The sequence below is a fragment of the Apodemus sylvaticus genome, chromosome 5 (assembly GCF_947179515.1).
Source record: "Apodemus sylvaticus chromosome 5, mApoSyl1.1, whole genome shotgun sequence".
Classification (NCBI taxonomy): domain Eukaryota; kingdom Metazoa; phylum Chordata; class Mammalia; order Rodentia; family Muridae; genus Apodemus; species Apodemus sylvaticus.
Window position 1 is genome coordinate 112,126,215 of NC_067476.1, and position 15,210 is coordinate 112,141,424.

The following is a 15,210-nucleotide window of genomic DNA, read 5'->3' on the forward strand; positions in this document are numbered from 1 at the left end:
AGATCTTAGAGAAATCTTTAGCAAATCTGATCCCCAACCTCGCCACCCTTTATTTTTTTGAGATAGTGCTCACATACCATACATTCGCCCAAGAAACAAAAACCAATTATTGACAACAGGAGAATGTGAAAAGATGCACAAGCTATTTTCTGAGTGTAGACAGAAGGGAAAATACCCAAGTCATTTGATCAAGACTAGGAAAACATATAAAAATGTGAAGTCCTGCAACTTGCAAAACAAACCAATCTGCCACATTGCTATCTACACTGTATACACATACATAAAGACTGGAGGGATAGCCAACAACGGGTGATCACCACCCTTCAGGCAGCAGAATGGGTTGGAGGTCTGGTCACTAATCTGTATTATTTCTTGAAATTGTTTTAATATTAAGAAAGTACTAATTGGGGGAGGGGTGTGTGCAGAAAGAGTTCAGTCAGTAAGTGCCATTCTGCAAATAAAAGGACATTGTGTAATAGCCAGAAACCTACCAACAGCTGAGACTGGTAGTGCATGCTTACAATTTCAGCCCCAGAGAGGTGAGATTCTTGGGGCTCATTAGATAGTCAGCCTCCTGCCTAACCTACTAGGGAGCTCCAGGACTGTGAGACCCTGCCTCAAAACAACAAAACCAACCATCACCATCACCACCACCACCACCACCACCACCACCACCACCACCACCACCACCACTAAAACTCAATCCAACCTATCCCCCCTCTCCCTAAGCCAACAAGGAAGCCAGTGCCCGAGGAATGGCACTTGAGGCTGTCCTCTGGCCTTCACATAAATGAGCATGTAAGTCTAAGGGTACCCACCCCTGCCCCACACGCAAAATAATGTATTCATGTATTTGTTTTTTAAATGAAAACAAAATAAAATCAAAGAAATAAACTTCTGAAGCTTAATTGCACAAAGGAGAAATATTAAAAGAATGTCCCCTGCGTCTCCCAGTCCAATATTAGCAGCTGGGCTTACTTCTACTGCAGATATGGATCTTCCTGCTAACCTGGAGGTTAAGCACATCAATTTATTACTGCACTGTTTATTAAGGCAATCACCAGCCTCATATCCTTTGTCTACTATCTACTTTATCCTACTGTAGACTCCAAGAAACAATTAGGATGCCATTTCTGGTTACCAAAATTACTCAGAGGTGCTAGAGAGGGTTCACTGATTAAAAGCACTGGGTGCTCTGCCAGAGGACCAGGGTTGCTTTCCAGCACCTACATGGTAGCTGGCAACCATTTGTAATTCCCCAGTTCTGGGGATTTAATACCTTCTGGCCTCCTTGGGCACTGCATAAACACGATGCAGATTTATCTATATCTATACACACACACACACATATATACATACATATACACACACACAGACACATACATACACATACACACACACACACACATACCCAAAGTATTCATATGCAAAAACTAAAAATAAATAAATCTTAAGGCACCCCTCAAACAAAGGTTAGAATTTAGGATATGATTCCAGTGCAAATGTCACTTTGTGGACCCTTATGGCAAAAGAAAGTTCCTGTTCTCTCTCTCTCTCTCTCTCTCTCTCTCTCTCTCTCTCTCTCTCTCTCTCTCTCAGATTTATTTTATGTATATGAGTACACTGTTGCTATCTTCAGACACACCGGAAGAGAGCATCAGATCCCATTACAGATGGTTGTGAGCCACCGTGTGGTTACTGGGATCTGAACTCAGGACCTCTGGAAGAGCAGTCAGTGCTCTTAACTGCTGAGCCATCTCTCCAGCTTCTCCTTCTGTCTCTTTATGGAGCCAAATGGTCTGGGTTAGTTTCCTAAAATCTGAGCAGCCACATAGGTGCATGTCATCATGTTGCTGCTGCTGCTGTCACTGTGCTTCTGCATTTTAGAGTGGCTGGGTTTCTGGAGAGGTGAAGGCTCCTGAGGAACCTGTCTTACGCGCCAGGACTGAGTGCAGCAGAGTTCTGCACTGTCTCCCTCTCACTCACCTCTTCAATGAGCCTCAGACACTCAGTCAGAGTGCTGTTGATTTTTTTGGACAGCTCCAGCTGAGCTTTCTTTTCTTCTTCTTCTCTTTCAATGCTCTTCCAGAAGGAAGTGTTCATTTCCTCTATGACTTTTCTTTTTGTTTTAAATTTCATGGGAGGTCGTTTGTAAGTTTTCCCTTTAGATTTCTTCCATTCTTCCAGCTGTTTCCTGTAATGTGATGGGGGAAGGGCGGGGGTTAGTTCTTTCCTTCTTAACATGTGTGCTTCTAAAACACGTGACTGGCAGTGGCTGTATAACTAAACCTTCTACTACAGACAAGGTCGGGGGACAGAGTGAAGGACGATGCAGAGAGGGGCAGTGTCCACGCTGGCTGACCGCGCATTTAGGACTGCTTCGATTACAGAGGACTGGAGCTTCAGCTTTTTTTTTTTTTTTAAGTTTTTATATTATGAATATAAAGTTCTACCTGCACTTGTATACCAGAAGAGGGCATTGGATCCCATTACAGATGGTTGTGAGCCACCATGTGGTTAGATGTCTGAAAGAACAGTCAGTGCTTTTAACCTCTGATCCATCTCTCCAGCCCAAGGGTCAAGGAATTTAAAAACTGGCAGAGGGGCTCTTCCAGACGTTTGACCTCACGGTGGCTCACAAACACCTACAGTGGGATCTGATGCCCTCTTCTGGTGTGTCTGAAGGCAGTGACAGTGTATTCACATATATAAATAAATCTTAAAAAAAAATTCCTTGACCCTTGATTTCTTTTCATTGTTTTTTTCTAAGTCTTCATTTCCTCATGTGCTGCCTTGGGTACCACCTGCCCTTAAGACACCTCAGCACTCCATTTCTGTCCCCGGAAACTTACCACTCACACCTATCAAAGGGGTTGCAACTCCCAGGTTGAGACCCACTGCTCCAGTCCTTAGCCCTCTTATCTCCTCAGTCTCCTTCGAATCATAATGAAGAAACATTTTCTTTTCTAAAATCAGTGTAGTTCTAGGACTTCAATGCTATAACTAATTTCTCTAAACTTTCCATGTATACTCTAAGACTTCCTTGCTCTCTTGAGCCTGGCATGATTGTGGATGATGAGGAACACTCATCATGAGTGACGGATCTAAGTCTTTCTACAGACTTCATTCTCTGTGCAACCACGTGGCACACACTGCCACAAGCCCATCTGTGACCCAGGCTGAGAGTTCTAGAGCAGGCACTCTCCCTTCCCCTCAGGTGTTGTGCTCCTCTTCCTCCTCAGCTGCCTGGGTCTCAACTGAGTCACTGTTAGAAGAACTTCCCCTGACCCTCCTGTTCAAGCAGCCATCCTGGCCCCATCGTCTCAGTCACACCACCAAACAGTAAGTTATTTTCTGGTAGGAAGGCAAAGAGCTCTGTTCTGAGAGCAAATGCTTCCCTTCCTCACTCCGCTGCAACTTTCAGCCACCATCTAACTTTACATTTCTTTCATTGTTGTCAGTATATTTTCTACTCCAAGCAGGTATGTATGTATGTATGTATGTATGTATGTATGTATGCATATATGTATGTATGTATATATATATATACTCTAAGGAGGCCCATTTGCATTCTGGGATTGCACAAAGAGGACAAAAATTCTTTGGCTCATCTTTTAAGTACCACATACAGCTTGAGCCCCAGCAACCCCATGTCCCGATTTCCACCATCTGCATGCCACATCTGAACCCCAGTTCAGTTTACTTTCCCCAGCCTGGCTCACTCACGCTCATAGAAGCTTCCCATTCCTTCTTCTGATGACTCTGCCACACTTCATCACTGGTTCCGTACTTTCTAGCTATGTAAACTTAGGACTCTGGCTCTCAACCTGCTCTGTTCTGCCGCTCATTAGTCTTTACAGGACACTTCTTGGTGAGGGGAAGTTTATATCAGCAACTCCTATTTCCTGCTCATCCAGTCTGCTCTACTTTCATTTTTACAAAACAATTTTATAATCTATAAAACACTTGTGAGGCCCCTAGTTTTAAGTATTAGTATTTACTATAACATCATATCTTCATTCTCTTGCTAGATACCACTGAGGAGCTATCTCTCAACCATGGATACACACATATAAAACTGTGTGTGTATGTTGGTGGTTATGGGGGTTGAATTTAGGGCCTCACACATGCTAGGTAACCGCTTTATCACTGAGCTATAGCCCCAACCCCAACCACTATCAGTAATATCTTGGAATTAAAGCACAGTACCTCCGATCCTCTGCTTCTGGTTGTTTAACACGTGGGTGAGTCTGGGTCGCACTCGGGGCTCCCTTCCTACTTGCAGCTGCTGTGCTGGCTTGAGTCCTGGGAGCAGTCTTATTCAAAAAATGGCTTTGGGGAGGAAACTTTTTGAACTTGGAGTCCAATGTCTGTGCTTTCTGTTGAAAGATGTTATTATACTTACTGTTAAGTGTTTTATTTGCTCTTATATTAGGCGTGCTTGGAATGACTGAATTTAAGTTGCTAGCTGTCAAGTTAGGCCTCTGGCTTATGGCTCTTGATTTTTGCAGACTGCATGATGTCTGGGGTCCAAGACAAGGCTGTACAGGCTTCCGATCCTGTTTCAAGTTGGGATGTCTACTGTTATATCCTCCCTGAAGCACATTAAGATGGGAACTAGGTTTAGTATGTTTTACTTTCTGTTCAATAGCAGGACATGACTGTACCTTAGTTTCATTTGGTTTTCCATATCTAACCCTGTTAACCGTTATATCCTGTGTGTTCTTGATCACTGGTTTCTTTGATGTCTGAGTCTTATTATGGACTGGAACGGAGTGAGAGGGACCTGTTTGTGGGGGTTTTTCTCTTGGTCGTGCAGAATCTGCAACTGTAGGGAGTCGCTGAGACTTTGCCGGTTGAGCTCTGATTTGTGTCTTTCTAATGAACTGTTGGTTAGCTCTGTCTTTCAGAGCAGTATGAGTAACTGAACTCTTACCCACGATCTGTTTAGGAGCCAGACTTCTCTGAGTTTGATTAGAAGAGCCAGTATTTGGCTTTCTTACAGAATGTAAGTCAGGATCTGGCTTCTCAGGTTTTGGCAAGGTTTGGGGTAAGTTTTCTTTGTTCGTTTCATCTAGAAAGCCATCCAAAGATTGCTTTTCAGCATGGGTATTAGCCACGGGATCTGTACATTTAGCATTTCCTCGATGTGCTTCCTGTTGCTTTTTGGTTTTGAATTCCTGTGTATCAGGGGCCTGCCTGGGTTTTCTTGACAGTCCTGCAGTGGATGACACCGCTTTATGTTGCTGCTGAGGCTTGCTGGACTGTTTATAGTCTGAGTTAGAAGAAAAACATCTTGACGTGAGCCCGTTGCTTGGAAGTTTTGGTGCCTTCAACTCTGGCTTCTGGGACCCTGTGATACCGGCTGGTTTAGTCTGGAATTTAATATTGATGGGTCTTGTAGTTTTGTCAGGTAAAACAACATGATTGGAAACATCTTTTTTAGGTCCAGGAGTCTGAAAACACAAAGAGAAAAAAATGTTTAAAAATTTATAATAATAGCTTATTTTTTTGTGCATGTTAATGATTCTTTTTTTTTTTGTATTTATATTTTACACTCCATAATTTATTCCCCCCACACCAGTCCACCCTCCAACTGTTCCACATCCCATACCTCCTCCCCATCTCCATGTCTCCATGTCCCCACCCCCCACCCCACCTGACCTCTAAATTCCCTGGGGCCTCCAGTCTATCGAGGGTTAAGTGCATAATCTCTGGATGAACAAAGACCTGGCAGTCCTCTGCTGTATGTCTGTTGGGGGCCTCAAATCAGCTAGTGTATGCTGCCTGTTTGGTGGTACAGTGTTTGAAAGAACTTGGGGGTCCTGATTAAATGAGACTGCTAGACCTCCTACAGGATTCTTCAGCTTCTTTCAGTCTTCTCTAATTCAACAACAAGCGTCAGCGCTTCTGTCCATTGGTTGGGTGCAAATATGTGCATCTGACTCTTTCAGCTGCTTGATAGGTCTTCCGGAGTGAGGTCATGCTAGGTCCCTTTTTGTGGGTGCTCCATAGACTCAGTTAATAGTGTCAGGCCTTGGGACTTCCCCTTGAACTGGATCCCACTTTGGGCCTTCTTTTCCTCAGGCTCCTCTTCATTTCCATCCCTGTAATTCTTTCAGATAGAGTTCCCTCTTTCTACTGTTGTGCATTTCATCTAGAGTCCCTCCCTTTGAGTCTTGGGAGTCTCTCACCTCCCTGGTCTCTGGTGCATTCTGGAGGGTCTCCCCAGCTTTCTATCTCCTGAGGTTGTCTGTTTCCATTCTTTCTGCTGGCCCTCAGGGCTTACTTTTTAAAATGATGAAAACGACTGAAGCACATGCTGGAAACCAATCTTAGAATGTCATTTAAGAAAAATAAATGTGGAACACAAAAGTTCACCTTTGTGTATAGGTGACTTTTGTAATCTGAATTTCTATTAGAAGTATGCTAGTCTTCTTAACTTATCTGTTAATTAAAAAAAATAGTTGTTTCCAAAAAGAATTTGCTTCTTTTGAATACTCCTCATGTTCTAAGGAAGAATATTTCTAATTTGCCTGGACAAACATACTACAGTATGATAACATAACTTATAGTAGGTATCTCAGCAAGTCCTCCCTTGTACTTTCAGCCACACAAAAACATTGTTTTCCTTTTAGATACTTTCCTGGGAAACTTTTTAACCATGGAAATCAGTGCTGTCTGTAATTATCAGTGGGTAAACACAGGGGGAGAGAATATTGCAACACAGGGAGTCTTCTCCAACCTTCAACAATTGCCAAAATCCAGAAAAACAAAATAAAACAAAAAAAAATCTGAGGTCACTCTTGTAAAGTCAGGATAGAATGCTTTCTTCTATCGAAAATAGATTATTTGCATATAATAAATTCTAATCACAGTTTCCTTATCCCAACTCCTCCCACATCTTTCCCACCTCTCTTCCCATCCAACTCTTTACCATTTCTCTCTTGTTAGAAATATCAATAAAAAATAAAAATGAACTAACTGGAATAGGATAAGGCAAACAGATGAAAAATAGCCAAAGAAACACTCAGGAAAAGCTCTATGTGCAGAGACACACACAAGACAGATCCTTTTTTTTTTTTTCCTTTTTTTTTATTAGATATTTTCTTTATTTACATTTCAAATGTTATCCCCCTTTCTGGTTTCTCCTCTTAAAAACCCCTAGCCCATCCCCTCTCCCCCTGCTCACCAACCCACCCACTCCCATTTCCCTGTCCTGGCCTTCGCCTATACTGGGGCATTGAGCCTTCTCAGGACCAAGGGCCTCTCCTCCCTTTGATGCCCAACAAGGTCATCCTCTGCTACATCTGCAGCTGGAGTCATGGGTCCCTCCACGTGTACTCTTTGGTTGGTGGTTTAGTCCCTGGGAGCTCTGGGGGTACTAGTTGGTTCATATTATTGTTTCTCCTATAGGTCTGCAAACCCCTTCAGCTCCTTGGGTCCTTTCTCTAGCTCTTCCATTGGGGACCCAGTGCTCAGTTCAATGATTAGCTAAGAACGTCTCCCTCTGTATTTGTCAGGCACTGGCAGAGCCTCTCAGAAGACAGCTATATCAGGCTCCTGTCAGCAAGCACTTGTTGGCATCCACAATAGTGTCTGGATTTGGTAACTGTATATGGGATAGATCCCCAGGTGCAGCAGTCTCTGGATAGTTTTTCCTTCAGTCTCTGATCCACACTTTGTCTCTGTATCTCTTCCTGTGGGTGCTTTGTTCCCTCTTCTAAGAAGGACCAGAGTATCCATACTTTGTTCTTCCTTCTTCTTGAACTTTGTTTGGTCTGTGATTGTATCTTGGATATTCGGAGCTTCTGGGTTAATATCCACTTATCAGTGAGTGTATACCATGTGTGTTCTTTTGTGATTGGGTTACCTCACTCAGGATGATATTTTCTAATTCCATCCATTTGCCTAAGAATTTTATGAATTCATTGTTTTAATAGCTGAGTAGTATTCCATTGTGTAAATATACCACATTTTCTGTATCCATTCCTCTGTTGAGGGACATCTGGGTTCTTTCCAGCTTCTGGCTATTTTAAATAAGGCTGCTATGAACATAGTGGAGCATCTGTCCTTATTACATGTTGGAACATCTTCTGGGTATATACCCAGAAGTGGTATAGAAGGGTCCTCTGGTAGTACTATGTCCAATTTTCTGAGGAACTGCCAAACTGATTTCCAAAGTGATTATACCAGCTTGCAGTCCTACCAGCAGTAGAGGAGTGTTCTTCTTTCTCCACATCCTTGCCAGTACCTGCTGTCACCTGAGTTTTTGATCTTAGCCATTCTGATTGGTATGAGGTGGAATCTCAGGGTTGTTTTGATTTGCATTTCCCTGATGACTAAGGATGTTGAACATTTCTTTAGGTGCTTCTCAGTCATTCGGTATTCCTCAGTTGAGAATTCTTTGCTTAGCTCTGTACCTTATTTTTTAATAGGGTTATTTGACTCTCTGGAGTCTACCTTCTTGAGTTCTTTGTATATCTTGGATATAAGCTCTCTGTTGGATGTAGGATTGGTAAAGATCTTTTCCCAATTTGTTGGTTGCCATTTTGTCCTATTGACAATGTCCTTTGCCTTACAGAAGCTTTGTAATTTTATGAGGTCCCATTTGTCAATTCTTGATCTTAGAGCACAAGCTATAGGTATTCTGTTCAGGAAATTTTCCCCTGTGCCCTGTGCTCGAAGCTCTTCCCCAGTTTCTTTTCTGTAGGATTGGTAAAGATCTTTTCCCAATTTGTTGGTTGCCATTTTGTCCTATTGACAGTGTCCTTTGCCTTACAGAAGCTTTGTAATTTTATGAGGTCCCATTTGTCAATTCTTGATCTTAGAGCACAAGCTATAGGTATTCTGTTCAGGAAATTTTCCCCTGTGCCCTGTGCTCGAGGCTCTTCCCCAGTTTCTTTTCTGTAAGTTTCAGTGTATCTGGTTTTATGTAGAGGTCCTTGATCCACTTGAACTTGAGCTTTGTACAAGGAGATAAGAACAGATCGATTTGCATTCCTCTGCATGCTAACTGCCTGTTGAACCAGCACCATTTGTTGAAAAGGCTATCTTTTTTCCACTGGATGGTTGTAGCTCCTTTATCAAAGATCAAGTGACCATAGGTGTGTGGGTTCGTTTCTGGGTCTTCAATTCTATTCCACAGATCTATCTGCCTGTCACTGCACCAGTACCATGCAGTTTTTATTACCATTGCTCTGTAGTACAACTTGAGGTCCAGGATGCTGATTCCCCCAGAAGTTCTTTTATTGTTTAGAATAATTTTCAATATCCTGTTTTTTTTTTTTTTGTTTTTTTTTTTTTGCAGATTAACTTGAGAATTGCTCTTTCTAACTCTATGAAGAATTGAGCTGGAATTTTGATGGGGATTGCATTGAATCTGTAGATTGCTTTTGGCAAGATACTTTTTTTTCTATATTAATCCTGCCAATCCACAAGCATGGAAGATCCTTCCATCTTCTGAGGTCTTCTTCAATTGCTTTCTTCAGAGACTTTAAGTTCTTGTCATACAGATCTTTCATTTGTTTGGTTAGAGTCACACCAAGATGCTTTATATTGTTTGTGACTATTGTAAAGGGTGTCATTTCTCTAATTTCTTGCTCAGCCTTTTTATCCTTTGAATACAGGAAAGCCATTGATTTGTTTGAGTTAATTTTCTATCCAGCCGCTTTGCTGAAGTTGTTTATCAGGTTTAGGAGTTCTCTGGTGGAATTTTCAGGGTCACTTAAGTATACTGTCATATCATCTGCAAATAGTGATATTTCGACTTCTTGCTTTCCAATATGTATCCCTTTGACCTCTTTTTGTTGTCTAATTGTTCTGGCTAGGACTCCAAGTACTATATTGAATAGGTAGGGAGAGTAGTAGGCAGTCTTGTCTAGTCCCTGATTTTAGTGGGACTGCTTCAAGCTTCTCTCGATTTAGTTTGATATTGGCTAGTGGTTTGCTATATATTGTTTTTACTATGTTTAGGTATGGGCCTTGAATTTCTGATCTTTCTAAGATTTTTATCATGAAGGGGTGTTGGATTTTATCAAATGCTTTCTCAGCATCTAATGAAATGATCATGTGTTATTTTTTTTTGAGTTTGTTATAAGACAGATTCTTAAAGTTATATATTTTTTTAAGGTTAGTAAGTACTTTAGTTAGTTTTTATTGTTAACTTGAACTTGTTAGTTTTTATTGTTAACTTGAACTTGAGAAGAGTTGAAAATTGCCCAAATCAGATTGACTGGTGGCCATGTCTGTGAGAGATTGTCTTGATTGATATGGGGTGGACCAGCCCTCTGTGGGTGGTACCATCCCTACACAGGTGGTCATTAGTGGTGTAAGAAAGCTAGCTAATAGCCAGGTGTGATGGCACATGCCTTTAATTCCAGCACTCTGGAGGTAGAGGCAGGTGATCTCTGAGTTCAAGGCTAGCCTGTTCAACAAAAGATAGAAAGAAAGAAAGAAAGAAAGAAAGAAAGAAAGAAAGAAAGAAAGAAAGAAAGAAAGAAAGAAAGAAAGAAAAAGGAAAAGGAAAGAAAAAGGTGAACTAAGCATGATCCATGGTTTCTGCCTCAGTGCCTGGCTTGAGTTCACTTACTGATGAACTATGTCCTGAAGATATAAGCCAATTCAGCCTCAAGGTGTTTTTGGGAAAAATGTTTTCATCATAGCAACAGAAAAGAACTAGAACAATAAGCAGATGTTTTAGTCAAGTGACTTAATTTTGGACAAAAAGAGAATTAGTTACAGGAAACTAAAAACTAGGGAGGGGAGAACTTCCTAGAAAATAATGGGAGGAGGGCACTGGAGTAGCCATAGTGGAAGCAATTACTCAGGAAGGAGAATTTGACAAATTAAAGAACATATATCTCCACAAGAAGATACAGAAAGGTTCAAACTACCACTCTCTTGCTCATATCATGATGAATCACTATATAAACACATAAAGGAAATCTCAAACAAGAACCACATGGCACTGGGACAAAGAGACACCAGTCAGACATGCTGTCAGTGTGCAGTGCTGCTGAGGAAGAAGGAGAGCTGGAGATGGGAGGCAGAGTGAGATGGTAGCCCATATGGCTGGATTTACATTTGGGTTACAACTTGGACCTAACATTCACTTCAGAGCTCTACATCATCCTTTACTGAGGAAGTGGGGATGCTGGTATAAAAATGTCTAAATGTATTTTTATGGCTTATGTTTCCTATATATTTAATAACTTTGAGATTTCAAAGTTATTAACATGCCATACAATTTAGTATTTTAAAGCCTCCAATTGAATGGGTTTTAGAATGTTTACAAGGTTGTACAAGCATCCCCACAGACTGCCAGGCATTTTTATCACCCCAGGAAGAGATTTGTTAGTAGTCACTATCCATTTCCCTTTCTCCACAGGTTTTAGCAACCACTGAGCTATGAGTATACATAGGTATACTCTACCTATTAACTAGGTGGATTCATTGCATGCGTGCGTGCGTGTATGTGTGTGTGTGTGTGTGTGTGTGTTGTATGGCTGTATCTGGCTTTTTTGTTTCCATCCTAGTATAACATTCTCATGACTCAATCATGTTGTACCGTGCACCAGTTTATTACTTTTGTTTTGAAAGAGTCTCATGTAGCCTAGGCTACCCCTGAATTTGATATGCAGTCAAAGATAACCTTATACTATTAATCCTTCCATTCCTTCTCCAGAGTGTTAGGATTACAGGCATGTGCTATCACATCTAGTTTATGTGATGCTGGAGTTTAACTCAGAGCTTTGCATGTGCTGAGCTGGCAATCTACCAACACCAACTGAGTTATACCTCTAGCTCAGAACTTATTTAAAAACAACAACACACACACACACATACACATACACACACACACACACACACACGTATATAGGCTTCTTTTTAGAGAAGTTTTATGCTCACAGGTTAAAAAAAATGAGCATGAAGTACAGATAGTTGCCCAAAACCTTACTTCCAAATATGTTCTCTATTGCTTGCTTAGGGTTGAATAATATTAAATTGTATGGTTATACATATTCATCCATTAGTTAATGAACATTTAGGTTGCTTCCCCATTTATGAATATTTGTACACAATTTTCATGTGTGCATATATTTTCAATTTTAGGGGTATATACCTTTCAGAATCATTTGGTAACTCTATGCTTACCTTTTAGGAAACTGTGAAAGGTTTTCTCCAAAGTAGCTGCTTCAGGTTAGGTTCTTCTCTACCATGTATGAGGTTTCGGTTTTTCCATATCCTCCTAAAACTATCATTTGTTTTGAATGTAGCTATTTTAGTAAGTATGATGTAAATTCTCAGTTTTTGTTAATCTGTTTGCTTTGCTGTTGCTTTGAGTATACGTGTGTGCGCATGTTTGTGTATGTTCATGTATAGGTATGTGTGAGAGAGAGAGAGTATGTGTATGTGCGCGTTTTACTGTGAATTAAACCTAGAGCCTGGTACATATAACATTTTTCTACTGATCTATATTCTTCAGACTTACTTTTACTTTTTATTTTGAGGTAGGGTCTTACTAGATTGCCCATCCTGGCCTTGAACCTTCAACTGACCTGCTTTTAGCAGGGATTATCAGCCTGGTCCACCAGCCCCACCTCTCACTGTTGGATTTGCATTTTCCTAATGGATAACAGCATTGACTGCTTCTTCTTGTCTTCAAATTTTTTTTGAAGAAAAAAAGAAAATCTTTTTTGGGTAATGTCTACTCAGACTCTGCCCATTTCAAAACTGAGTCATTTGTCTTTTAATTGTTTGAACTGCAAGAGTCATACATATATCCTAGGTACTAGATCCTCACAAGATATGCGACTTGTAAATGTTTCGTTGACATGTTTTATATCTTAATTTTCGATCAGCCTGACCTGACTAAAGTATTACAAGTGGTAGAACTGGTCATTCAGTTTCAAGCCTTCCAGTGGAAAGAAAAGCTATATTATACTTGAATAGGACATTAGAACTGAGGGCAGGGGTCGGGGAGGGAGGAGATTTTAGAGATAAATTCAACTCCTTCCCTAGGAGACAAAGTGAGCTATCCAAGCAAGGCAGGGAGGGAGGTAGACCTGGGTTAAGGTTAGACCTTCAGTTTCTGACTCTTAATTCTTTTTAAGTCACCTCAGAACTGTCAGATCAAGTTGAAAAGAAAATAAAGCAAGTAGGAATAATTGTTTTAAGCTAAATTTACTTTTACTTACTCTGGGCATCTGAAGGAAGAAAATTCACAAAGGGTATAAGGAGGGCTTGGCTCAAGAGAGGTTTATTTAAGGTTAACTAGAGAAGGCTCTGTGCTAGACTATAGGGGATGATTCTGAGGACTTTTAGTAGAAAAGACACAAGCAAAAGAAAATAATGATACAATGAAACAGGCTCCATCATAGGGCTGGGAAAGATATTAATGCTTATCTCATTGATGATTTAAAACTCCAGAATAATTTCTAAAAAGTCGGTATATTCTTTAAGTGGCCTATGTAATCAACATAATTTATTACTAGAATGAGAAAGGACTTGACTCTTACTGGTTGTATAATTAGGCCAAGGACTTAATCTCTTTGAATCCCACTTCCTATATATAAATGGTCACAACAGTAATAATACTAGTAATACTTATTTTTTGTAGGAGTAGTATCCCAGGCACTTGGGTTCCACCAGATAGTTTTGATTTAGGCTTCTTGTTCCAGCACTTTATTTTATTCACAAAGCATTCTGGTATGAATGTTAAATCGTACAATATAGGGCTGTTTACTTACATATTTAGACGATGGTGGTTTGGGGCAGAGATTCTTGGCTTTTAGATAAGGCCTATGAAAGATAAAAATAAAATTAATTCTTGGTACAGAAGGCTCAGGAAAGCTTGGCAAGAACAGTGGTTAAAACATTCTGATGAGGACTGCAAACCAACAAACTTTCTATACAGGTTAAAAAAAGTCAAAATTCTTACTTAATAAGAAATACTCTGTTCCTTCCTCAGCCCTGTACTCCCCTCCCCATGAGCACAGCTATTCTTCCAATTCCTTTTGTGACTTTTTTGGGGTTATCCTATAAATTAATGAAATTTACATGGCTTCTTCATAGATTCAGTCTCATTTAAGCGTCGGATCTTGAATACTGAGGGATATGAGAGAGAAGACTGCAGACTGCTTTGTTAAGAAACTTACTTCCACTGGGCGGTGGTGGCGCACGCCTGTAATCCCAGCACTCTGGGAGGCAGAGGCAGGCGGATTTCTGAGTTCGAGGCCAGCCTGGTCTACAGAGTAAGTTCCAGGACAGCCAGGACTACACAGAGAAACCCTGTCTCGAAAAAAGCAAATCCAAAAAAAAAAAAAAAAAAAAAAAGAAACTTACTTCCTTGCTATGTATATCTTCAGTGTTTTTCAAAGGTGGAGGGGGTTGTACATAATCAACTCTCTAGATCATGGGTATCACGCTTATGATTTTAACAAACATTTGATAATGAGATAGAAATAAAATATAAGTATTTAATTAATAAAATAACAACATAAATGTTAAAAAGTAAGTATAAATGAAAAATAAAACTACATTCCTACTGAACATGTAGACTTTCTTCCTTATTCTCTAAACCAAACTATTTCCATGGCATTTATATTGTACTGGGAATCCTAAGTAGTTTACAGATGATTTCAAGTCTATAAAAGGATATGCATAGGTTACATGTAAACACTATCATATTTCATGGAACATCTGCAGATTCTGGTACCTATGAGGATGTAACCTGAAGTTGAAATCTAGCAGGCGAAACAAAAGGAAAGATACAACAGAGCACAGTTTAGAAGGACTCCATCTCCATGGAACAAAACCCAAGACTAACAGAGACTTGGATGAGATAGGGCACGGGCGGGCAGGCATGTCTCTAGCTTAGTAAGCTCCGTATCTTTATGCATTAAGAGTGACTGACAGGCCTGGGGAATGTATCTCACAGTGCTTGTTGTCTAGCATGTGACAGGCCCGGAGTTCCACTCGCAGGACAGGGGAGGGGAGAAGAGAGAAAGGAAGAAGAGTGAGAAGAAAAGGAGACAGAGAGGGAGGGAAGAGAGAGACATTATAGGTACTAAATGAATTTTTGTTGAGAAAACAAATTCTGGTTCATTTAATCCAAGAAGTAGAGGTGAGGAAAACCCAAGGTAAAATTACCTGGGCTAAGAAGATCTCTAGCATCCACACAGAATTAGGCATGGTGAGTATGCCTAT

The 15,210-nt window shown here is 40.5% G+C and overlaps 1 protein-coding gene across 4 annotated transcripts in view; it reads right to left on the reverse strand.

Moving 5' to 3' along the window:
* Ckap2l (cytoskeleton associated protein 2 like) overlaps positions 1–15,210 on the reverse strand; it is a 32,015-nt gene that overhangs the window by 15,237 nt on the left and 1,568 nt on the right. For all 4 annotated transcript variants that reach the window (XM_052183595.1, XM_052183594.1, XM_052183593.1 and 1 more), the window contains exons 3-5: positions 13,752–13,803; positions 4,210–5,456; positions 1,987–2,194 (exon numbers count right to left, since the gene is read on the reverse strand). In XM_052183595.1, coding sequence (XP_052039555.1) covers positions 1,987–2,194; positions 4,210–5,456; positions 13,752–13,803 — 1,507 coding nt within the window. The remainder of the gene's footprint in view (positions 1–1,986; positions 2,195–4,209; positions 5,457–13,751; positions 13,804–15,210) is intronic.